At 42.8% G+C, this 26,596-nt stretch overlaps 1 protein-coding gene across 1 annotated transcript in view; it reads right to left on the bottom strand.

Annotated features, from left to right (window-relative positions):
* The window catches only part of GAN (gigaxonin), a 60,200-nt gene that overhangs the window by 12,490 nt on the left and 21,114 nt on the right, over positions 1–26,596 (bottom strand). The window contains exons 2-10 of the mRNA XM_025860533.2: positions 20,603–20,717; positions 17,677–18,027; positions 15,554–15,771; positions 15,212–15,333; positions 11,807–11,919; positions 10,698–10,847; positions 9,711–9,847; positions 9,355–9,483; positions 26–135 (exon numbers count right to left, since the gene is read on the bottom strand). Coding sequence (XP_025716318.1) covers positions 26–135; positions 9,355–9,483; positions 9,711–9,847; positions 10,698–10,847; positions 11,807–11,919; positions 15,212–15,333; positions 15,554–15,771; positions 17,677–18,027; positions 20,603–20,717 — 1,445 coding nt within the window. The remainder of the gene's footprint in view (positions 1–25; positions 136–9,354; positions 9,484–9,710; positions 9,848–10,697; positions 10,848–11,806; positions 11,920–15,211; positions 15,334–15,553; positions 15,772–17,676; positions 18,028–20,602; positions 20,718–26,596) is intronic.

Raw genomic sequence — 26,596 nt, 5'->3', positions numbered from 1 at the left:
AGCTGAATCACCACAACGTTCTTACCTGTATCAAGATCTCCGATAACATAAATACTGGCTCCTATGGGTACAGCTCCATAAACAAAAGAGGAACTGGCGGGGATGCATAAGTTCTGGTCGTTAAGATAGATCCACCTGAAAGTGAACACATGGGCAAAACCAAGGAAGTCAAGAGGACGACAAGGTCTAGGGAGACAGCACAATTCGGTGAGCCAACTGTACCAGGCACTGCGCCAGTTCAGCTCAACCCACATCCCCATTGCTGGGTAACCGCTGAATTCCTTCCTGTCACTACGGATACTAGTTTTGCCTGTTCTAGAATGTCACCTACATTGAAACGTAAAGAGCATGCACTTTTCAATCTGCTTCTTTTGCTCAGCACAATGTTCCTGAGATTCATTACACTGTTGCTTGCATCGATAATTCGTTTCTTTTTAAGTGGTATTCCATTGTATGGAGAGACCAGAATTGGTTTATCCATTCACCTGCTCACGTTCATCTGGGTAATTGCCAGTGTGTGGCTATGGTGAATAAAACTGTTGTGGACACTGGAGTGCAAATCTTCTTTGTGAATATTATGTCCCGGAATTGACTGGCTGTATGGTTTAAGATATATTCCACTCAGTAAGAAAATGCCGCACTGTTTTCCAAAGTGCTGTGCCATTCTGCACTGCAATTAGCAACATCCGGGAATTCCAACCGCTCAGCATTACCACCTGCCCTCACTTCTGTCGGTCTTTCTGACTGTAGCCATGTTAGTGGTGGGGGCTTCCCTGAGAAGAAGCATGCTGGCTATCTCCGTGTGCACTCACTGGCCATTTTACCCATCTTCTTTTGTGAAACGTCTACTCAAAGAGTCGCTCATTTTTTAAATTGGGTTTTTTGTCTTCCTACTGAATTGTAAGATTCTTTGTATTCTGGGGATACAAGTCCTTTGTTAGATACGTATATCATGAATATTTTCCCCAGCTTGTCGATTATCTTTTCATTTTCTTAATGGAGCCTTCTGAAGAACAGTTCTTAATTTTGACGAATTCCAGTTTTTTTTGTTTTGTTTTTTAAATAGTTCATGCTTTCTGTGTCCTTCTAGGAAATCCCTGCCTATTCCAAGGCTGCAAAGGTTTTCCTCCCTATGCTTTTTTCTGGAGATTTCATAGTTTTGGCTTTTACACTCAGGTCTTACAATATATTTCAAGTTGAATTTTGGGTATGGTATGAGGTAGAAGTTCACTTTTCTTCCATACAGATATCTAGTTGCTCCAGCATCATTTACTGAAAAGATGTTTCTTTCCTCACTAAATTGCCTTGGCACTTCTGTTGAAAATCAATTTAATAACCACAAAAAGGATCCAGGGCTCCACGAAGAGGTGGCCGATTCCCCAGCCGAGAGAGAAAATATCAGATGAGTCTGGAGCATCTTGCGCTGCCAGACAGGAAGTACTTAAAGAAGGGTGGGGCGTGTCCACAGGACCCAGTGCTAATAGGAAGGTGTTCCTGATGGCCAAAGCTGGAAGAAGTGAGCAGCAAAATAAATAATGATAGTACTGGATTTCTAACTCAAGAGAATAAAATAAATATCCGTGAGTCCATACTGATACAAGTAAGTAACAGAATATGTTAAAAAAAAAAAATAGGGAGAAGGGACAGGTCTCCTCTTTAGAGAGTTCCAGTTAACAAATGTAGACGGAACGAGAGAAAGAGAAAGATGAGCATTAGGAGACCACCACAGTTCTAGTGACTGCAGGCGGGTCCACCGACGGAAGCTTAATCAGTGGTGAAAGTTTGAGAAGAAATGGTGTATTTGCATATTCTCAATTATCTCTTCCAAAATATTTGTTAATTAAAAGGAAAGAATAGCAACTTTACAGTGGAGAAACCCAACAGATCCCACCTTAACGAGGTAATCAAGGTTAGCATCACCAATAATAAGACATGGAGACAGCATGTCCTCCTCGAAGTGGGGGGGGGGCATCACCGCCGTGGTGTTCCTGCCAAAAATGCCTAACCTCAGCCTAATCATGACAAATCATCAGACAAAGCCAAATGAAGAGACACCCTATAAAAACACGGACCAATCATCTTCAAGAATAACATGGTCATGAAAGGCAGCGGAAGACCAACGAACCATCACAGGTCAAAAAAGACTAAAGAAACACAACTCGGTGTGTGGTCGGATCCTGCATGGCATCCCAGAGCAAAGGGAAAGGAGAGATTATTAGACGAGCTGGTGAAATTCGAATAAAGACTATAGTTTACTTAATAATATTGTACCAACATAAATACCTTGGTTTTGATAGCTGTACAATGGTTACGTTAAGATGTTGACATGAAGAAAAGCTGGGTGAATGGCTTAATGGGGACTTTATTTTTGCAAGTTTTAAGTGTAAAATTATTTCAAAATTAAAGTGGTTTTTGTTTTTGTTTAAAAAACAACAACCACAACAACTGTAGATTCTGCTATATAAGAACGTTTACTTAAGGTAACTGGACCAAACAATTTCCTTTGGGTAGCGAACAACATAGCTGGGGTACAGCAGCCCTCAGTCAGACTTTGGGAATGGATCTAAACCCGTCAGAACTACCAACGTCCAGGCCTACACTCCTTACTGGAACAGACGGCGTGTGGATGTTATTCCTGTGTCTCTGACTCTGCCATGAAGTGCCCAAGAAGCCAGTGGCTTAGATCTAGTGCATCCGAATGTTAAATACAAATGTGGAACTCTTTGACTAAGAACAGCACTTTTATTTCAAAGAACTCTTCCCAGATTGTTACAAAGTAGCAGCTTCCATATTTTGAATTCTAAGCAAAATGATCTGTCCAAGATCACATAACGACTCACAGGCACGGCTAATGGACGGCTGCCATAGTCGAATACCTGTACTCAACATTTGATTCCTCTTCCATCTGAATGTTGACCGGTATCCAGCAGTTTGCTGCAAGTGGGGAATAGTTTGGCCCTTGGTGTCAAAATGTCTCTAAGAAATAGGGGAAGAAAACATCCAAGAGCTCTCACTGAAAAGTAAAAAGAGGGACCTGAACGGGCCTTTGAAAGAAAATGTTTGAAAACGTCAAACTATAATAACTGGTTTATTCACATTTTATGTCTTCAGGGCTAAACCTAAATATGTAAACCTTGACATTTAAATTCTTCCCAGGTTCTGAATCAAACGAAGCCGATGAGCATCCCCAGGTCTCATTTGCTGCTGAACCCCACACCTAGGCCCAACCCCAGTGGAGAGGCACACAACTCTTCTGGACAAATCCATAATGGGGCCATGTGTATGCTCACGAGGGTAACTGCCACTTCTAAATGAGCATCTATGACTAGACTGTTTACTGAAAAGCCTATCAGAATACAACAATATTTTGGCATAATTTTGTAGAGTTGAGAATCTCACATTATTCCTCCCTGGAATAATTAAACAAAGCTCAAGAAATCGGGCTATGTAGATGATCTACCAAATTTGGTCCCAAGCAGATCAATGACTCAGAGTTCCTGGGTTTCAGAAAAATAATCCTAGGTAATCTATTTCATATAACGCTGAGGCTTCAAATGAAATTAAACATAAAAACTGAACTGCAGCATGTATTTAGCTGCTGCTTTTAAAACAGGTATAAAAGGCATATGGTTTTGCCTTCTTTCTCTGCCACCTATCACCTCGTTGACCTTGGACAATTTAGCTGTCATCTGTAAAGTGGGGAGACCAAACACCACCACTAACATCCAATGACTTGCAGGGATGAAATGAAGTGGCCAGTGTAAAATACTTCACATAGCGCCCTGTACCTGGCGGGCATCACTAAGGAGCAATCCTGTTTGTAACAGAAGAAGCAATAGTATGCCTTTAGTTACAGTGTTTTCAAACATGGGCTTATTAGGACTTGAGGATACAGGGATGTGTCTTCTGGTAACTTAGAATTAGCAATGTCCCTTGCAAAGGAGACTTTAGAATATAGCCTGGCTTGTAGCAGTGAGCTTCAGCAAGAGCAGAGTAGGAGGGAAGGATAGGCAAGGAGAGACTGGGGGGGTGGGGGGACAATCAACTGGAGAGGAGAAGGAAAGACAGAGGGAGCTTTAGTGAGGTTTCTGCTTCCAGGGGGGAGAAAAAAGCCCTTAACAACCCAATCCTCCTGTGACCAACAGCTACAAACTCTGGACGAGATACAAGAGATAATTGCCTGAGGGCTCTGGAGACTGAGCAAAAGCAGGCAGATTTGAGAAAGGGAAAGCTGAACAAGCTACCCACATGGAGGGAGTTTCTGGATCTTTGATAGCTTTGGCCGAAGGCAGCGTGACACCCCAGCTCCAGGTGGCTGAGACCCCTAGAGAAGACCTGCCGTCTTTGCGGCCACTGGAATCAGGGCAGAGTGTCTTGAGCCAACCAGAATCTCCAGGGTGTATGGAAGTCTCAGAAAGACGGGAGGTAGAGAAGGAGGCCTAATTTTATGTGCATGCACTTGTCTCAAGTCTTCGACTGACCCGGAAACCACGAGTGCTCGTAACTGAGGCTGGCTTACAGAACCAGAGGGAGGTTTGAGCTGCCGTGCACTGCAGGCATTGACAGCCTGCCAGGAGTCGAACCAGGTACACAGCCTGCCAGAACTCTCAGTGCAACACTCTGAAGCACGGGAAGAGACTTCAGGGCCCTGACAACGTGACAGTCACGATGTTTGGGATGCAACCGAGAATTACTCAACAACAAAAAAAAGCCAGAAAAATGAGAACCTGTTCTCAGGGGAACAAACCATGCACAGATGCCAACTCCAAAATGACCGACCGAATGCTGGGATTATCTATCAGGTGGGGACCCGAACGTGGCTACTAGAACTATGTTTAAAAGAGAACATGCTTATGATGAAAAGATGGAGATTTCAGTAAAGAAATGAAAAAAATCTAAAATTCTACCTGAAGAAGCTGGGAAAGGAAGAGCAGAATAAACCCAAAGAAGGTAAAAAGAAGGAAATAATATAGACAAGAGCAGAAACCAATGAAACACAAAACAGTGGAGAAAATGAACCAGCCTTGAAAAAAATAAATGCAGTGGTAGGCTTGGCCAGTAGAGGGCGCAGGAGGGACCTCAAGGCTGGATAGTGCAAAGGGCTTCCTTCCTGGGGTTGGTGTGCCTTTCTCCCTCCTCCCATGGGCTGCGGCCTGCAGTGAGCAGGAGACCGAGAGGCGCCTGCCCTCAGCAAGGTCTGCCACCCAACAGGCAGCGTCCTGCATGCAGTGGCCACACCATACCTTGCAGGGTGGGGAGTTCTCTCCCCAGTTTGCTCCTCCTTAGGATACTTCCCTCAGCCCTAAAGGTAGTAGTAACCACGCTTCCTACAGTAGCTATTTCTGCACCCATCAGAGCTCTCTTTCACCAGTCAAATAACTATGTGAATTACATTTTCCCTGTTCAGATTACTGGTGTGGTTTCTGTCTCTTGACTGGACTGTGACGAAACAGATTTGGTCAGGAATGCGGTTCAGCGCTCCATGTCTTACAAAGGCATCTGTAGTACCTGTTACCTCCTAACCAATGATCCAAACACACATAATGTCAATGGGGTGGACCGGTAGGATGTTTTCATGGAACACCAAGGTGATCAAGATCTCCCTGGAGTGACATATGGAGACAGCAGAACTGACACAGTGCTGAGGCCAGACAGTGCAGGGTCCTGTTGGCCCTGCTGGGCAAAAGCAAACTGCTTCTGGTGCCCTGCAAATTGGTACGAAGAAAAAGCATCAGCTGGGTTAATAGCCGCACACCAAGGCCAGAGTCCGTGTTGCATGAAGATACAACATTTGCAGAAAGACACCACATCTGGGACTAAATGTGTGATCATCAGGGTAACCACCGAATTACGTTTATGAAAGCATACAGTTATTTTCCAAAATCCATCTGACTTTTCTACTTTTTCTAAGTGAATTAAGTGGGGATATGAAAGGCAGCTCCACTCTTGCATTTTCAAGTTTTTGATGGTGGCACTAATTTCCCTAAATTCCTCAAGGATGTAGAACTGCTTCCGGTTTTCTGTCTTGGTAGGAAAGTTACAGAGACTTCCATGCAGCCTTTCCTACCATAATGGCCCCCACCCTGCGGATCAGAGAACAAACATGGGGATTCCCTGTTGTCAAGTGTGTCTGCTCAATTATAGATCAAAAGATGAAATTGGCAGATCCTGACTTCAATAGTCACCATGACTGTTCTAGAGAAACAAAAGGGTGGCATCTGGGCTGAGCACGTGCATGGAGGCAGTCAAACATAGGATGGGTTAAGAAGGGAGCTGAAGTGCAAGACATGGGAAGGAAGAAACTAGAAAAGACTGAACATTTCTCTTAACATCAGACAATGGAGAACCCCAGCAGGAGGCTACATACTATTATCTCTGTTTGGTAAGCAAAGGGGAAAGACCAAGAATTTCCAGGAGGAGAATGGAATGACCAAAGTCAGGTTAATCTTTCAAAACCACGAACAGGCCAAATGCCCAGGAAAACTGGTTAGAAGGCTGATGCCACTGTACACATGAGAAAGCGAACACTGGAGGGCAGAAGCAGAGAAACGAAGGTGGGTGACGTGGGAAATATTCCAGAATCTAAAAAAGCAGACGAGACTTGGCAACTGATGAGATGTGAAGCCTGAGAGAGAATCAAAGATGAGCTTTTCTGAGTACGGATAACTGGGAGGATGGTGGTGTGAGAAGAGCGGGGCACCAGAACAGAAACAGAGCTGCCTGTCACTCTGTGTGGATCATCAAGTTGTCACTATGACGTGACAGAACTTATGGCAATTTCTTTGCTTTTCTTCAAACAGTTTTGTTTTTCATTAGAAACACAGAAAATAAGATATGGCATTTTTCCAGGAAAGTTTTAACCTAAAAATAGGGAACAAAGACAGGAAAGACAAGAGATTACTTAAAAACAATAAACGGTCTCCAATCTAATACAGATTGCTCATCTGGCAACAGTTTCCACAATACGCAAATATAACATACTTGGAAACATCTGCTCTTCTGAGAAATACACTTCAGCTATATGTTATTTTCTTCCTATAGATACTTGCAGGAAAGCCTGTAACTTTAACGCAATGTAGTGTGGTGTCTGAAAAGGTGACCTCTGGGGCCAGAGTGCCAGCTCTGCCACTTGCTACCTGTGTGTCTCTGAGCACATTACTTCACCTCTCCGTGTTTTGGTTTAAAAGAGGAATAAAAAGAGCACATGGACTCAGAAGGTTGTTTTGAAGACTGAGTTACAAAGGAGTTAAGACATGGCACTCAGTGTTATGTACGCGTCTAGTGTCACCCAAGCAAGAATCCTATACATTACACTGACAAAAGAAATGAAGCTTTCCTCATTCTATTATTTAAAAACTAACCCTGGTGGGCCCCTGGCTGGCTCAGTTGGTAGAACATGAGACTCTTGATCTCAGGTTTGTGAGTTCGAGCTCCACGTTGGGCCCAGAGCTTACTTTAAAAACTAACTTTGGACAGCTCAGAAACAAAGAGACTAATGATCCATGAATTTATTTGGAAGTGCTTTTTAAGAGCAAGGAAGGAGCCATATTCTTATGCCTAATACTTATGAACTGAAAGCAAGTAATACACTTACATTTAAAGCTTATCAACTATTAATATGAAACAACCTGACAGAAATATAAAAGTTCTAGCAATTGATAGCATACTAAGGGCAGACCAAGAAACTCTGCACCAGATTTAAGTCCTAGAAACAAACACGGACAGGGAAGGGTGAGGCACAAGTGGCCTTGATTCCTCCAGCAAAACCCGTGGCAGCCTCTAGCTCACACTGCCCAAACAGTAATTCGGTCATTATGAGGATGGCACAGGTCAATATTCTATCGGAGACCAAACACACTGACCACTGCTTATAAATGAAGGTGAGCAGACAGTCTTGAGATTCATTTGGGCAGGAATTAACATGCTATTTTATACCTTCGACAGTCAGCCCTCACAGGAATGTATCAAGGGAAGTGTAGAAAAGTCTGAAATTCTGCCCCACCCCCACCATAGCAGACATTCTCTAAACTGCTCTCATACTTTGCCTAATGAATTTTCCAAAGAAGGTCTACCCATGTAATTGATGGGGGGAAGAAAGGCTATGCAAATAGCCTCAATTTAAAATCCATTAAAAGTTAGGTAACATTTACATTTTTTTCTAAAGTCTTGGTCGCTGCTCATTGTTTGCCCTAATCTAAAATAGTATGAAATTAAACATTGCCTTATGGCACCCCCTTCTGGTAACAGGATTGAAATACTGTAACAAGATGAATTTTCACATGACCATTTCCCTCTAAGGATTTGAACAGTCCAGTTTAGTGGTTACCACAATAAAACGTGTGGAAGGAGAGAAGGGAAGAAGGTTGGTAGGAGGGTGTCTACTCTACAAGACCAGTACGGCAACCTGTCAGACGTTTTAAGACTCTGTGACACCAGACTTCATCCACTGAATCAACCTTTCATTGAGTGTTTAACACAGGCCAGGTATGATGCTGAAACTAGGATCCATGGACAGCGGAGCCGAACCCTGCCCTCAAGAATCTTATGGTTAGGCTGCCTAGGTGGCTCAGCTGGTTAAGTGTCTGCCTCTGGCTCAGGTCATGATCCCGTCCCACATCGGGCTCCCTGCTCAGTGGGGAGTCTGCTTCTCCCTCTACCCCTCCCCCTTGCTTGTGATCTCTCTCTCTCAGCCTGTCTCTCAAATAAATAAAATCTTAAAAAAAAAAAAAAAGAAAATCTTATGGTTAACAATTACAATGCAAAAGACATGAACTGAATGTTTGGGATTACAGATGGAGGAGCCTAAACGAGACTGGGAGGTGTGAGAAGGCTTTCTCTAGGCAGTGATAATTAAGCACAGTTTTGGAAGAGGCTATATTAACTGGATAAATATTGGAAGGGAAATTTTAGGCAAAAGGAGTAGTACAAAAGCACAGAGCCAAGATAATCATAACATGTTTTGGGGGGGAAATATTGCTCAGTGTAACAACTCCAGTAAAGCATATGTGTTGAATAGTAGCAGAAAGAATAAAGGCCATATCACAGAAGGCCAAATATGCTAGGCTAAGGAGTTTAAACTTTCTCCTAAAAGCCATGGGAAGCCAATGACTGATTTTAAACAACCAAGCGTCAAGGTCTGATATAGATTCTTTTCAGAAACACTTTTCTACGGTTTTAAGCTACAAATACTTCTGACGTCTCTGACGAGATCTCTAGTTGGCATTAGGCATATGTCCTAAATAGACAAGATAACTCAGTCAAGTAACTTGAAAACAAAACTGAACAAATCTAAGACATGACTTTGAAAGCAGAAAGGAAAAGTTGTACAAGTTACGTGAAACCGTTCAAACTTACCTTTTAAACTCATCGTGGTAGAATTCAGACTTGCAAGTGACCATCTCACTCCCCTGGATGTCCTCACGACTTCGGACTCCCCCAAACACGTACAGCTCCATGGCCACGCCACAGGCCACAGCTCCAAATCTGAAAGGTCACACAGAGCATATGGATTTACAACTCGTGGCCGATTCCCGAACTCCTTTTCTGCTTGTTTTAACTCTGCAATGTTCTGGGTTTCATGACTATGTGAGTCTTTCTTTTTATGAAATGGATTATTCTTTTATTTTTATAGAAACCAAATGCTAAGTCAAGTGAAAGATTCATTTGAAAGAAAGGGGGTGCCTACAGAGTCCACAACTGCATTCTCGCACCTTCTCTCCTTTAGCGGACAGATAGCGGTCCACTGCTGGGTCCTTGGGTCGTAACACTCCACAGATTCGAAGAGTTTCCCGTACGATCCTCCCCCCATGGCATAGATTTTCTTTTTCATGGCTGCATAGCAGCCGATCTGGAAGGAGAAAGCGAGAGTTGGGGAGGCAACACTTACAATCCACATTCGACAAATGCTAACCTTAGAGAGCACCGTAGGGAAAGGTTTCGATTTCTAATAGTAAAACTATGGTATCTTCCAATACTACAAAGACAGGACTTGAAAAGCAAGAAGAGGTAGTACACATACTGTTTGTTACCTCTGTCTGACACGACTGTGCTCAGGGAGGTATGTAAATGACCCTAATTTTTAAAGAGCTTTCCAGTCTCTCCATTCTTCCCCCACTATCTGAAGATTCTGAGATTTAGATTCTGTTGAGCAACATCTCACTCAATTCCTGCTCCAAGTGAGTGGAGCACTGAGACTGGGAGCACAGCACGTGAGGTGTAAATATCCACAGGAACGGACAAAGCTTCAGGGGGAAGAAGAGCCCCTCCCTCCCACATGGGAATGGCACTACAAGAGACCGTGCTCGAAACAGCTAATGGGAGCCACATTTTCACTCTACTCAGGACACAATGGCTGTGCTTACCTGCAGGCTGTTTCTCGTTAGGCCCATATGATGATTAAGAAAATAGGGCTGGAAGACCTGGCCACCTCCTAGGTGAGTGTGCTCCCGAGGCGCTTGTCAAGCACAGGTGTGGACACAGCAGCCCAGCGCAGAGCCCACCGTCAGGGCGAGCTCTCGCACACACTCCATCTCCTATCCTGGCGCGGGGCAGATGACCAAGAAGGCGGGCCACCAATAGCGACAGAAGCCTACAACATTCACTCTTTCAACACTATCGATTGCACTAAAAAAGGCATATGTGGGAAAAGAAACGCTAATTTTAAAACCCAATTTGTAATCACAAGATACAGTTCTCACCTTTCTAACCATGGTCAAGTCAGGTTGCTTCGTCCAGGTTTTAGAATAAATGTCATAACACTCCATGGAAATTAGCTCTTTTTCACCATCCTCTCCTCCTAAAATGTACAGCATTCCATCTATCTCCACAATTCCAAAATTATGTCGTGGCTGAAAAGACATCAAAGATCTCTCTATACAACTACCAGACTGAAAGCAGATATCCACACCTTTAATAAAAATCACAGATATCATCACATTCCAGAGTTTCAGCAAAGAGGTTCCATGCTCAAAACCATCTCTCTCAGACATCTGTAATTCCCCTAAGCAGCTCACCCTTCTGTCACAAGAGACAGAACCCAATCCAGGAGTTATTCGGGACAAGGGAATTACCTGCATGATAAATTCACTGGCAGAATCACCATTTTTTATGCACCACAGCTCACAACAACAAGAACTATTACCTTCTGGTTCACTAAAACTATCTGTGTTTAGCAATGGGCTGTAGCTAAGTGTTTCCAAGGTGGCGTGTGAAAGACAAGGAAGAACCACAGCAAGAGCAAGGCTGGGAGAGGCACGGGGAGGCCAGGCTCCTGCTACGGCCAACTGGAATGACAGAAGCCTGAGGGGTCATTTGACAACAAATACTTAAGTGTCCCTGCCATCCCTTCTGTGCCCAGCGCTGTTCTAGCACTAAAGATGGAGCCCTGAGCAGACAGACAAAATCCCCAGCCATCAAGGAATTTGTGTGAACAATTAAAAACTATCCAATATGTGAGAAGGTGCTGCGTGACATGAAGAGAAAGAAAACGGGCAGAGATGGGAGAGCTGAGAGGCGGGAGGGAAGGCATCTCTGGGAAGCCCCACGTGGACAAACACCGGTGGAAGCAAGGAGCGAGCCCCATGGGCAGCTGGCAGAGGTCCCAAAGCACGAGTGTGTGCAGGTCTGCGGAGCCACGAGGAGGTCTGATGGACGAGAGGAGAGAGCTGGGATGGTGGGCACTGGCGTAGCCAGCAGGGGCTGTGGCGGGTCGCCATTTCTCTCCTTACATGTACACAGATGCAAAACAAAGGGAAGTGCTGAAGGGAAGACAGACATGCTTCCAAACAAATGAAAAAGAACATTTTACCTCATTCATTGGTGGCAATGCCGTCCATGTGTTTGCATCTGGGTCGTATTTTTCTCCTGAGCTCAGGGTCTGCTTATTTTCATCTTGGCCCCCAAACACGAACAAGAATCCCTCTGTAAAAATCAAACAAGACACACGAGAAAGTTGAAACTTCACTCTTCAACTTCCATCTCCTGCTGAATACAAATGGCACAGCTGTAGAGACAGTATGTGGAGGGAACTTCTCTAATGACAACAGTGGATTTGAGGTCTTCATCACAATTCATTTGATCCTTGCTGAGAGAGGCTAATTCACATCTGTGGGTCACTTTGGCAAGTTCACCTCACTTAGCAGCTGAGTGGATTCCCACTACCCTACAGCGTGCAACCCAGACTGGCACCACCCACAGGGACACCAAGCAGCTCCATCTATCCTATCTCCACTCTGTGATTCTCAAACAACTTCTGATCCACACCCCACATCTGCTCGTTCAAGACCCAGGAGCACTCAGATCTGGGGCACCTGTGCACTTCATATTCAAGACAGCATCTAAGAATCACTGTTGAACTTCCTATTTCAGGTAATGGTGGATTAGGTTATTCATACCAACTTCTGTGCAAAACAGCTAAATTGCCGGACAAAACATTTCTGTTTTGTTTTTTTTTGACAAGAACTTTTGAAATAAAATAATCTTAAAAGAGAAGAAGCCAACCGGACAATATGGCAAAGCTGAAAGGAAAAGTGGGAGCTGGAGAGGTCACCACCCATGGAAACCATTTTGCTTTAAGGGCATTTACCAAAGTGGGAAATTTCCAACCTTTCTTATAATGGCTTTGAGGGCGTGAAAGGGACAAAAATCAAAACCCCAGGCCCACAGGAAGTGTGACTTCTGGCACAAGAGCCTCTCCAAAGTTCAACAGGAATTAGAACCCAGATTTAAATATCCTCCCTTGTCTAGGAGATCTCAAGGTTTGAATATGATTTACAGTAATTCAATCCAAATTTGCAGTTCTTATAGGCAACCAGAAGAAACAAATGTAAAACTTGTGTGGAAGGAAGTATCCTTACCTAATCTTTAGATTCTAATATTCTAAGATTTTAAAGCATCAAATTATTCCTATAAATAATTTTTAATAAAATAATCAGCACCCAACCAAAGATACTCGGACACAGAAACTAGACTCTATAAAGAAGAACCAGCAACAACAGACAACAGGAAGTAGTCTTGCAGAGACTTCAAATTTCAAATACTGGACTACCCAGAAAGATGATAATATGAGAATGTTTACTATGTTTAAAAACTGAATAACAAATTTCAAAAAGGTTTTATTAATTTATCTGAGAGAGAGAGAGAGAGATAGTGAGAGAGAGCATGAGCATGGGGGAGGGGCAGAGGGAGAAGCAGACTTCCCACTGAGCAGGGAGCCCAATGCAAATGCCCTGAAAGACAAATTTTAAGAGAACTCTTAGAAAAAGGGGACTGTAGAAGTGACACAGCATATCTGAAAAAGATTTAAAGAGAATCTCTAGGAATAAAAAAGGAAAAACACCAGATAAAATTTTAAAAAATTAGTAGATGGGTTTAATGGCAGATCTGTCACAATTAAAGAGAGAACTCATTTAGTGGAGGGTAAGTCAAAAGAAACCATAAAGAGGGCAGCACATGGAGAAGCAAAAACATGGAAAACCAAAAGCAGGAGGAAAGAAGACAATGGGGCAGAGGCAATACATGAAGATGTAAAAATAAGAATTTTCCAGATTTGAGGAAAGGCCAAGCCAGAGTCAAGATGCCCTAAAATTCTACACCCAGCACAAGTATCCTTTAAGCATGAAGGCAAAGCATGTTAGACAAAGAAATCGAAGGATTTGCTACCAGTAGACCACAATAAAGGAAATTCAAAAGGACAGACCTTAGAGAGAAGGCAAATAATCCTAGATGGAAGGTCTCAGGAGTAAGAAGGAAAAACAAAGAAAGTAGTGAATATGTGGGTAAATCTAAACACTCTCTCTCTCTACATATATATATGCATATATTCAAAACAGATGAATCAAACATTTATATGTAGATACTTATTCATAAATAGTCATAAATTTTAACACTGCAAGACTGTGAAACAAGAACAGGAGAAACGGACTTGGGCTTTTATAACTTAAGAATACAGGCTATGGTATCTATGATGTTTCAAAGGAATACAGACAAAGAATATAACTTCTAACCTGGAAGAGCGGAAACAAAGTGAATGACAAAAAAAGTCCATCAATTAAAAAAAAAAAAAGGTAAGAAAAGAAGAAACACAGTACAAGAAACACTTGGTCATGTCACAGCTTTGCTCACTACAACTGGACACGACCCCATCCTCACTGCTCAATGTTTCTGAAATACCAACCCCTCGAGGAAATCTTGGAAAATCTGTGATGCAGGAAACACTGTGGCAGGTGTGTGTGAAAATTATGAATAGGTATACACATTGTGGGAAGGAAATGTAAGGTGCTAATTCCGAGAAGAGAGAACAAGGAAATCAGACTCACATCCTGTTGGCTATCCCACTGCATCCTGCTGCTTACTACTGACAATAACTTCAATCACTTTGGAACCCCAAAAATGATTCCATTTCTGTACTATAGTATAGCTTCGGCCATATCTATAATGTGGAATGGTATGGTATAGCTTTCAAAATCTTTAAAGTAATGTTAGTGGGCAAGCAGAGACTATAAAATATGAAGGATTCCAGGAAGACTGTTGATTTTAATTGGAATTTAGTGAAATGGCACTTGTGGGTGAACCCCAAAGAGCAGAGCAAGGTGAAGAGAAAGGCAGCGAACAGTCAGAAGGCAGCAAGTACAGCCTTTCCTATCACCTCTGTGAGTGAGAGCTTTGACTAACGTGGGGCCATTTTCAAACTTGCGAAGGTCAAGTGACACATGCGTTCTGTAGTAAAATAACTTGAAGCCATGCTAATATAAATAATGTTTTCTAAAGTCTCACACGAAATGCCTGCTTTGACATAACACCTTTATTTTTCACGTAGTTACTGTAATTCTAAACTGCATGAATTCAGAAAAACGGGACTATTTACGGCTCAAGGATTCGAATTCCGTGTTCTGGGTGCAGCCACAGAGCTAACGGGCGGGAAGAGTCATTGAATGTGGCTCCTCTATCGGTAAGACATCAAGTAAAATGCTCCTCTACTAAAGTCTTAAAAATAGCTACGTATTAAAGATTCAGGAACAATAAAGACTGACAGAAGACACTCTTCTCCTTACAAAGTCTTGAAAGCGAGAGCTACACAGAAGACGTCATCATGGAGATAATAAAATTATCTCTTAAAATTAAATCTCTAAAAGGTTTCGAGTCATTCTGTACAACCCTAAAATTACATATCACTCGATCTTGTGTTTAAGTAAAATTGACCACAGAATGGTACCTGCTGAGAGAACTCCGTGGTTAATTCTTGGCATGCTTAAAGGGGCCAGTTCAATCCAAAGCTGCCTATTAGGGTCATAAAGAGGGCACATACATCGCATCGCTGCTGTTGGTTTCCGTGAACTAAGGAAATAAATAATTGATTAGCAGTTAATGTGTTTTATATAGTTCTGCTTATAATAACTATGACTAGTTTTATTGCTCTAAAGAATGTTTAAAACATTTAAAAAAATTCTGCTATTATGCTTAGATACCAAAAAAAAAAAAATACCATGAATTCCTGTTTACATGGAAATAGCTCTTCCCTTATATGACTCTTGAAACGATGCACATCCATACTTACACTCTTTCTTCTCCGCCAACAGTCACAATGCACTCCGAGTAGCCCCGGGGCTTGAAGTTCGCGAGCATGGCCTCCCCTTGCTGTGGCTGGCTCAGCGGTATGTTGTTGCACTCTCTGACAATTTCTCGTACTAACGGTTCATTGAGCATCTGTTCCCGTAAGTAGCTGGAGTCTAACCCTGAAACCCACAGTGCTGACATCACGTCCTTCATGTGGACCTGCACAGGAGGGTAGGAAGGATGGGGAGAAAAAAAATGTAGGACGCAACACACAGTTAGTAGAAAATACGTTTTCTGACTCATGGAAAAGCTGAAATTGTTAAAGGATTATCAGCGGGCAAGTCACAAGTGCTGGAATATGCTTTACTGGCCCCTTTCCTTTCTACTTCCCAATAGCCTTGATAAAGACAAGTTTAACTTAAAGAAGCATCAGTTCAGGTTTATATTTGAGGTATCACGGAAAAGTTGCAAGCAGCCTTCTTTACACCCTAAAGGGTCACTTGGCCGCAGCGGCCTTATTTCACGTAGCTGGATGTGCTGGGAGTTAAATCACATTCATGGGAACATTATACACAGTAGTAGCTTGATTCAGTACAGTTAAACAGATAATTAAAAGAGAGCAACATTAACATTACAAGAAAAATATAGAAAAGGTACAGTTCAGAAAAATTCTGAGTACTATGTATTTCTTCATTATTAATTGTTAAAAATAATCTAACATATAATATGAATTATGTACTTTTCATGATGACTCACTAAATTTGAACTAATGGACTACAGCATTCTACATACAAGAGGTGAAACTCCTTAGTGACTAGTTTTTCTTGGTTTTGGAATAGTCAACCTTGCCCCTTGAAGAAGAAAGGAAGGGACAGCTAGCGACTGTGGTCTCTGGGGCGACTGTGGTCTCTGGGGCGACTGTGGTCTCTGGGAGCGGCGGCGAACTGGGAACCCTCCTACCCCCTTTCCTCATCTACCCAACTAACGTGCAAAGCCAAACGCCGGCTATACTGATTATGCCAAGACTACGGCCGTAAGAGGGTATGCGTTTCTTTATCATCACTGTGCAACAGTTTCCATCTGTGTTACAGTAGTCCGCAGTCTCTAAATAAGCCTACAGAATTTTAAAAATTACAAGATACTCACGAAAACCCATGTCAACAGTTGCTGAGAACCATTAACAATGCGATTATACATTTTGAAAACTTCCCTAAAACGTAACGTAGTTCTTATTTCGAATATAGCAATTGGAGCTGGAGTCTATAAACACTGGACTTTTTAAAGCTCTGTGATTTTGCTCCCTCCCCCACTGCAGTGCCAGTTTGGATCTAAAGGCTGATATTCTCTGAGACCCTTCCTTCCCAGCTGTTGCTCCCAGAACCTTCCCCTCTGGAACCACACTGCCGCACTGCAGAGCGCTCTCCTGCTCTCTGCTGAGTGGTGTCGATCACTCCAGGGAGAGCCCACACCAGAGAGGTTCCAGACGCTCACTCCCCTCACCCTTCTCTGCTGCCCGTGTCAGAGTCCCTGCCTGGGTCCGCCCAGTAATGGTGCAGAGATGGATGCTGAACAAGAGAGTTAGGGACATTGAATCTCTAAAATCCCCAGCTTAAGCTTGAAATGCATTTTCCCGCTAAAAGCAATGCAGAAAGGATATTATGTTCCTTACAAGTATTAATATTTTCATTGCCATATTAGGAGTTACATGCGCTTTTGTAGTCTGGTCTGAAAAAAACAACTTCAATGATCCTATGCAAAGATGTACCACAGACATCTTTTATTTTCTTTAAAAATTTTATTTATTTGAGAAAGAGAGAGAGCATGGGGGGAGCAGAAGGAGGAGAGAGAATCCCAAGCAGACTCTTCTCTAAGCATGGAGCCCGATGTGGGGCTCAATCTCATGACCCCGAGATCACGACCTGGGCCAAAATCAAGAGTTGGAGGCCCTAATGACTGAGCCACCCAGGCGCCCCCAGACATCTTTTAGATCACAACTTCGTAAGCCTTTCCAGTTTATGGGGAAGGAGAAAACACCCATACTTTGGAGTAAATAAATAAATGAGTGAACGAATGGAATAAGGAAGTAAAAAGGCAGGGTCAGACCATGTTATAAACCACAGGTACCTTTCTTAGTTCTGTATCATGTGCTATCCAGCGAATTACTGCTTCAAACACATATCTTTCGTTGCCGACATTTAACTTCTCGAGAGAAATCACTTCTTTAAGCTTCTGAGGACTGAGTTCTAAGAATTCTTCTGTGCTGCTGACGTCTCGGAAATGAGTCTCCAGGTACTCCGTGGCTAGGTAATGGACGTGGTGCAGGCAGTAGTGGAGGGCAAAGTCGCGAATGCCAATGCAGTTCTCGGCTGCGATGCAGCCTTCCAAAAACTCACAGCACAGAGTTTTAAGATCTGTAAGAAGGAGCAGGTCCGCTGCCTGTACAACATCTTGGATTGTATCTTCGTTCAGCCGGATCTACAAGAGTATCATAAATATTTTACGCTTCAATGTATGTATTTAAAGCCCAAACCACTAACCTATTAGGCTGAACCGCATGAAAGCTCCACTTCTGTAGGTCAGAGATGATCAAGTATTGGCAATTTCACACAGTCCAGCCCAGTGCTTCTTTTTCAAGAGGAGTTTGAGGGCACCAGCGAACCTTCAAACGATGTGAACAGAACATGGCTGGCTGACTTTTCCCAGCACTTCCCTGGCTTTACCAACTAACTATCACGAACCCTTTGCAGGTGCACTGTCCTCGTTGCTCACTTCTAGAACTAAGTGGCCGAAATGCTTGTGAGGTGGACAGTGCTGCCTTCTGTGGTAAACTGAAGGGGTTTCCTTTAAACACCAGCACTGGAACTGTGGCAAATCCTGCCTCCAGATACACCACGTTCTGTCTTTTGCCAGATGGCATGCCAGACACGCCACACCGGCCCTTTGGAGAGGGGAGGGCCACGTGGCCCGAGGACCTCATTCTGAATGCCAAACATCGCATTCGGTGCAACACGTACACTCTGGTCTCAAAGCTATTTTCTGGAAGAAATCCCTAAGGTAAGATTTCTTGTTTATCATTAAGAACTTCACTTTTCCTTAATCTTCTGATGCCACTTCCTCCTCCCATTTCACAGTTCTTGCATGCAACACTAAGACAATGTAAAGAAACAAGCCTCTAAAATATCGCCACAATCACAACGATCCAGATTCTCCTCTCCCAAAGAATGGGCGCTTGTCCTACACTCGGAAATGAGAGGGAGAGGCTCCAGAGTAGAGTACATCAAGAAACATTGTGTCATATTTCACACACTGTGTACCGCAGATGCAGAAAAAGAATGTATGACTGCCAATCACCTTATATAAACTGAGCAACAGAACTGTGGAAAGAAGTGTGTCGAGCAAGTCACAAGTAAGGAAAAATTTCCCGTTTACTTGATGTATTAAATTCAGCCACACAGGGGTGCCTGGGTAGCTCAGTCGTTAAGCGTCTGCCTTCGGCTCAGGTCACGATCCCAGGGTCCTGGGATTGAGCCCCGCATCGGGCTCCCTGATCAGCGGGAAGCCTACTTCTCCCTCTCCCACTCCCCCTGCTTGTGTTCCCTCTCTCGCTGTGTTTCTTTCTATCAAATAAATAAATAAAATCTTTTTAAAAAATAATAAATTCGGCCACACAACAGTGGATGGCTGTACACCCTCAGATACAGGCATGCAAGAAAACCACCACATTCCATCCTGATAAAACCAAAGTGCTAGATCAGGAGTTGGTTATAACTTATGTTGCAACTATGGTTATAAACCATACTTAATTTTTTCTCTATTTTTCTTTTCTTAAACCATAATTAATTTTAACTGGGAACAAAACACTGAAGTCAATCTGTAAATAAGGTTTCAAGATTCAAATCCACGCCGGAAGAGGAATTCGTTCCTCCTGGCTTATAACCTGTTATAGTTGCTGCTGAAATATTTTAGAAGTTAGATGAGACGTTGGTCCTCAGCCTGGTTTTGTGATGCTTCCGAGTATCTTCAGTATTTTAAGGACTGTCCCAAACCAATCTAAATTCATTTATTTTTAACAATCACACACATAATCTTACATGCACACACACCCCCACCTAGTGTTCAGAGAAAAGAGAAGGGGTAACATCATGAAATTAACCCAAAAACTTCAAAAAGAATGACAATCACCGAGGTTGACTGAATGAATATATCCAGAGAAGGCAAGCAGTGTGTTAGAAAACACGTAGGAGGCAGCTCTTACAAACAGGAAAGGTAAAATAAGATGAGGAAGGAATATGGGAGAGAGAAGGAAAGAAGCTCTCAAAAAGAGTCAAGATAAAATGCATTCTCACATAACCAAATGTAAGATACACTAATTTCTTCCTGTTAAAAAATTAGCCCTGGTTCAACCTAAGATTATTCATAAGAGCCCTCGTGCTACATTTTAAATCACAAAATCAGGGGTTGAGAGCTTGAGGATGGCAAAGAAAAAGAAGTCTAATCACTTATCACCTTTTCCCCTGGGTTTCATTAAATCCCCAGAAATTTAAGTGGGCAGAAAGTAAAGAATGGGGTGCAACAGGGATATTGGTCCTACTGAGGCAACAGAACCCAGGCATCATGAACACAACGTGGGTGCCTGTCATTTGTGTGAATCTCAGACTCTTTATTTCTATAAAATAACTCCCACCGCCCAAGGAAGCTCCCATTTCCAGGTTATGGGGTACAAAGCAAGATGGGAATTAAGGTTTAAAAACATAAAGACAGCCATGAAAGGAGCATCCCAGGTCCTTCCCAACTCATGATGGAAGGTGGAGCTCAGAATGATAAATACAAAAACGGGGACTGGGTTAAGATTTTACTCAGTCTGCTTTTCTTTTAAGAGCAGAGCCCTGGAAGAACAGCTGGGTGCCATTCCCAGCAGGAGATACGTGTCACACAGACAATGATGGATGAAGAGGACAATGTTGCTGGGTCATAGAATGGATGAAGGAGACCCTCACCCTGAGCTTGAGAGGCATCTACTTAGTCTTCCTCCCTGTGTGTCTCATCATACCTGCCCACTGAAGATGTAATCCAGGATCTCTCTCATAACCATTACCGATATCCCTTCAAGTTCAATCTTATAGGTTGATCCATCATCTTTTGGAGGATTATAGTTTAACTTTGTCCTAAGAAAGGGAAAAAAATGTAAAATTTCTATGAAAGAACAGAAATAGCTATAAATATTTATGCACTAAAACTCTATAAAGTAGGTATTTATCAGCATATGAACCCCACCTAGGAAATGTTATTTGTTAACTTTAGATTAATATATATATATATACACACATATATATATTTTATAACTTCTGACTACAAAACACTTGTTCCAGGATTCAGAATGCTACTTCTTAAAAAACAGACAACCAAAGAACTAAGAGCCACCTGAGTAAGGATCTCTACTTCACCTTGGGAGCCCCAGCCCTGTTAGGCTTTTATTTTTTTTTTCATGTATTTAATTATCTAATTATTTTCAATAATGTAACAAGGACCCCACAAACATCCCACCCAAAACACAAGCTAGGACCTTGACAAGAACCTGCTTCTACCCAAACATTCCTTCTCACCATCCATCCCTCTGCTCTCCCCATCAGAAGTAACTATCGTCCTAAATCCCATGCCTGATTTTTCCCTTGCTTCTTTGTTATTACTGTACCCACGAAACCACTCTCCTTGGGGTTGTGATCTGCACCGCCCTGTCACACAGGTGTGGAACATCTCTTTGTGTCTATGGCCACATGTGTTTTCTCTTCTGTGAAACACATGTTAAGTTCAAGTCTCCTGTTCATTTTTTACATTGAGTTAACTGTCTTCATGTGGAGGTGTAGGAGTTGTTAGAGTCTTGATATTAAACCTTTGGCAGACTTGACACCTTTGTTTAAGGCAATGAACAACTTGAAGAATAATTTTTCATGGTGAATGTTTTTTGTGTCTTGTTTAAGAACTGGTCCCTTACCCAAGGTCTAAATGATGTTCATAATTTAGCAGTGAGAAAAGGTAAGACACAATCTAAATTGCACTTAAGAACCTCCCACCCCCTGAGGCTGGGAATTGGTCAAATGAGGCAGCTGTGGAAGGAGGGTGAGAGATGAGCCAAAAATAGACACAGGTTGACAGTGGTAGTAAGGAGCTGAATTTCCAGGTCCTGCCTCCACATATATACACAACTCCCCGTAAGGCCCTCCCCACCCAGCTCCAGTGTAAGATAAGTGATTTACATCGTGAAGGGTATAAAACAGAGGGTGGGTCTCTGGACAGGGGCGATATCAGGCACATTTGAGGGTAACTGTACTGCACCAAAAAGAGAGAGCAAATGGAGTGTTTACATACTGAATGCTGAGACCATCAATCTTTTTTCCCCAATTCTGCTCTTAAGTATTGAAAGCCAGACAAGAAACTGGAGGACTCTTTGGAGGACCTGACCAGCGCTGAAAGGAAAGACCTAAAGCTATGGACATAGGTCTGCCTGAAGAGCACATGACCTCAAACTTCTGAAGAAAAATTATTTCCAACACAGATTTTGATTACCAGCCAAACTACCAATCAAATGTCAGGATAGAATGGATATTTTCAGCTACACATGGTCTCAAAACAAATTATCTCCCTTGCGACCTTTCTCAGTGTGCTGCTAGAAAATGTGCCCCAATAAACAAGGGAGTGAATCAAGAAACAGGAGGATTTCAGTAACTAAAAGACATGCTCCAACACAGGAAAGAAGGGAAGTCAATGTAGGCAATGGTGCAGAATGGTCCTGGGCCAGCAGCTATGTACAAGTAGAAGGAAGCCAGTCCATCCTGAGGCCTTGGAGACCCTGAAGAAGATGAAATTGATGGGATAATGTATCTGGAGTATGAAGATCATCAGACAACCTTGTTTCCTTCCTGTATTTCATGTCTGCTATTCCTGCCTCTACAGGTGCTCACTGCAGCCTGGGTTTATCTGCATGCCTGACACTTTTAATAAGTGAAGGAAAAAATCTTGTCAATTCCCAACCAAGAGAGAAAAATCGTATTAGTGGTAAGACTAAGACCTAAATCTGAAATGCACCGTAGAGTCTTTTTGGCAGCACACACGGAATTTTTCACTGAGGATGTCATGACTGTATTTCTCAATCACTGTGCTGGTTATCGACGCATTGCCTCTCAGCTCCAAATTCTCCCTTTTTGCATGCCCTGTGAAAATGAATCTGAGCCTCTTAAATAATTTTCCTTTGTCAACTGGCATGACGTTAAGCTTTTCGGCAGAGAGCGCTGGAAAGACTGTGCTTCCTCGTTCTGGTCAGCAGCCTGGGAGGCTCCTATAACACAGCCAGCCTCCCCAGCACGGAGCTCCTGGGGGCACAGCTGCCGGCAGCATGCGGGAGTCTTCCCTGCGGCTCCCGAGGGCAGTTTTGACACCTCTCGTGAACAGCTTTCCCAGGCACCTGCGAGGACAAACTTCTGGCAAGTTCCAGCTGCATGGCTTCCGTGCCATGCAGAGAGTTGTGGCTGTGCGCTGTTCAAAATGTCTGGAACTCAGCCTCAAGTGGAGGCTGCTCCTTCTATGGGCTATTCCTGTATTTTTTAGACTTTTCCTTACTTCTTACGAGCTAATCCCTCATGACTCCTATCTCCCACTGTAGTTTATAATTCTTTATATCAAGCTTTCTTTGTTGAAGTTACTGTGTGGACTCTGTCTCCTGACCAGACCCAGACTGAGAAGGTCGCTATTTAAAGGCTGTAACTCCGGAACATGTTCAGGTGGAGGAACCTCAACCTAGAACTGGAGCTGTTCTTATTTTAAAATAATACATGTTCACCCAAGAGCTAGCTGTGCCTACCTGCTCCTGGTGTGGACAGTGGAAGGAGGAGGGGGACCGGACTGGAGATGAAGGGGCTACAAACAGACCTTTCCTTTCAGTGGTCAACCACATGACTGCACAGTGGCTGTGTTTTTGAAGTTGACTACACCATCATATATTTTCACAATGAAGAATACAGTTTTCTGTCTCAGTGAGAGATGGCAAAGAGGACAGAAAATAAGATTCCTGTAGATATGAGCACTGACCATTTCAGACTTCTCTAAAAGCAGATCCTTTTTCAAGCCATGAAAAATGAATCATTGTACTATCAAGTCTCTAAACATCTGAAATGTCTGATCTCTCCTGATACTATCCCTGCACACTCCATTCCTACCTGTCTTGTAAAGACTGCCTGAAATGTCAGTTCCACAAAAAGTTATTCCTCGTCACTCCACCCTCCACAGGCTGCACCTGCACCCTCACCTCCATGCAAGTACAAATAATTTCTCCTGCTATAGATTTCCCAAGCACTTCATGAGTCCATCAAGTTCTGTTGCCATCGTGGTATTTAAGTACATATCCCATTTCATATCTCCTTTATTTAACTTCAAGTTCCTTAAAGCCAGAGTCCTGTTTATCAATGGCTCCGGACAATGGAGCCCGGTGGTTCACAAAGAATAGATATTCAACAGTTATTTGTAAAGTAAGTGTTGGAAGTGATAGTGGTCTTTGAATATTCAAAGTACTGTCACATGAGGTTTCCTTCCTGCATGACCTCAGGTACAGTGACATGGAACCAGAAGCGGTATGAGGAAGAGCTTTTAATAATTGCACCTGTCCAACGCTGAAAGGACAGAAGCACAGCGTTTCTCAAACTTTAATGTTCAACTGGGTCATCCAGGGGTCTTGATCCAGAAGGTCTTGGTGGGGCTTGAGTTTCTGCATTTGTAACAAGGTCTCAGGCAGCACAGATGCTGCTGGTCTCCAGACCCCTCTGAGTAGCAAGGGGTTAATCAATGCTTCCCAAATTACCCACGGGTTATTTGGTACTTGTAATCCATCCCAGATGAGTATTTTGTAAAATATAATAAAAGTATAATGGGAATATAATGTACCACGTGGCAACTACAGTTAATAATATTGTACTGCATATTTGAAAGCTGCCAAGAGAGTAGATCTTACAAGTTCTCATCACAAGAAAAAAAGTTTTGTAACTATGTAAGGTGACAGGTTAACTAGACTTACCGTGGAGATCATTCTGCAATGTATACAAATATCGAATCATTGTGTTGTATACCTGAAGCTAATACAATGTTATGTCAATTATATTTGCAATTAAAAAATGAAGGAATTATTAGAAAAATGAAATAAAAAGACACATAAAATGCAGGCCCCAATTATTTTATCAGATTCAACAGACATAAAATTACTCTGGCAAATTGCTACAAGTGTCTAAACTCTTAACCTCAGTGGGGCACCTGGGTGGCTCAGTCAGTTAAGCATCTTCAGGTCATGATCCCAGGGTCCTGGGATTGGGCCCAGCATTGGGCTCCCTGCTCAGCAGGGAGTCTGCTTCTCCCTCTCTCTCTGCCCCTCTCCCCAGCTCGTGCTTTCTCTCCCAAATAAATAAAATCTTAAAAAAAAAATAAACTCTTAACCTCCATGCATGTACTTGTATTATGGCGGCTTGTTATCTGAACATCACCAGTGTGCAGGTGATGTCCTCGTGGGCTGCACGACCACCCATCTGTCAAGAATACGGTGAAAGCTGATCTCAAGTCTCTTCCAATCCTAGCTGGTAAGAGTCACTCAAATCTATTTTGAAAGAGTCTTGCTTCAGAGCTTACCATCACTCTGTTACCTCCTTCTCTCAATTCTTGGAGAGATGCCATGCCTTTCCAACTCAGTAACCTCAAATGTGTCTTTTTCTCCCTCCTTTTGTCTTCCCTTTTTCCTGATTCCCCAGCTAAGTCTCTTGATCTCTTTAGTTTTTGTCACTCTGGTTTACATTTCTTTCCTTCAGGAAAGACCTTAATTTGCCCAAGATCCACCAATTAACTGTCCTCATCCTCCAGCCCAGTACATTTTCTCCATAACTTCCCCTTTTTATCTAGAATTTTCTCATCTTGCACATCATCTCTCTCTCCTTTGCTACACAGAATGCGGTGAACTGCACTGAGTTAACAAATTTTAAAAGAAAAGAAAAGAAAGCTCACCCAGAGCGTTAATAACTGACAGTTCTGTTTTGAAAGTTAGTCTGTAAAAAAACAGGAGGTAAATCAACTGTTCTTTTCTGTGTTCTTCATCTCTCCCCTAGGAAGCTCTAGGGTCATACCTAAATTTACTGGAAGTAGCAATATCCTCACTTTTATTATGATATAATGTCAATTTACAAACTCTCTCCTGGAGAATGCAGCAGTCTTAAAATGTCACTTGGAGAATTTTATCACATGCGGAAAACACTAGAAGTAATTGAGAGTATCATAAAATGGGGCCTCGGGTGTTCGGATATAAATATCTATGCCTGTCACATTCGTTCCCAGTTTTGTTTCTAGGGCAAGACATTTCCCCTCTCTACCCCTGTTTTCTCATTTGTAAAAAGAAGCGGTTAGATAAGGTGATTTGAGAGCTCTCCCACCCCCAAACATTTCTGGACAAAACGGCTGAAATAGGTCATTGAGTTCGTGCGGAGACTTGGCTCTGGAAGCGTCCTGTGGAGTCCTAGAGGGTGAAGTCGTGCCAACTTGATCAGGGATTGAGGGTTTGTAACACGCCTGCTGTGGAATATGCTGTACAAGTTTTATTTTTCCTCCAATCACCTATCCTCTGGGCAGGCAAGCATTTATTTTCTGTCCTATTAAATTTGAACAGACGTGAAACAAAATCAATTTTTCTTTGCCTTGGAAACACTGAAAAGAGATTTTGTAAAGAAAAAAAAAAGCAGGGGCGCCTGGGTGGCTCAGTCGTTAAGCGTCTGCCTTCAGCTCAGGTCATGATCGCAGGGTCCTGGGATCGAGCCCTGCATCGGGCTCCCTGCTCAGCGGAGAGCCTGCTTCTCCCTCTCCCACTCCCCCTGCTTGTGTTCCTGGTCTCACTGTGTCTCTCTCTGTCAAATAAACAAAATCTTTAAAAAAAAGAAAAAAAAAAGAAAAAAAAGCGTTGTTGGCTACTAGTTAATAAAGAAGCTGGTATTACTCAAAATTTTGCATCCATGAAAGAGGCTTACAA

This window comes from Callorhinus ursinus, unplaced genomic scaffold (assembly GCF_003265705.2).
Source record: "Callorhinus ursinus isolate GAN/ISIS: 27379988/994484 unplaced genomic scaffold, GSC_fseal_2.0 scaffold46, whole genome shotgun sequence".
NCBI classification, from domain to species: Eukaryota; Metazoa; Chordata; class Mammalia; order Carnivora; family Otariidae; genus Callorhinus; species Callorhinus ursinus.
This window is presented reverse-complemented; position numbering and strand designations above follow the sequence as displayed.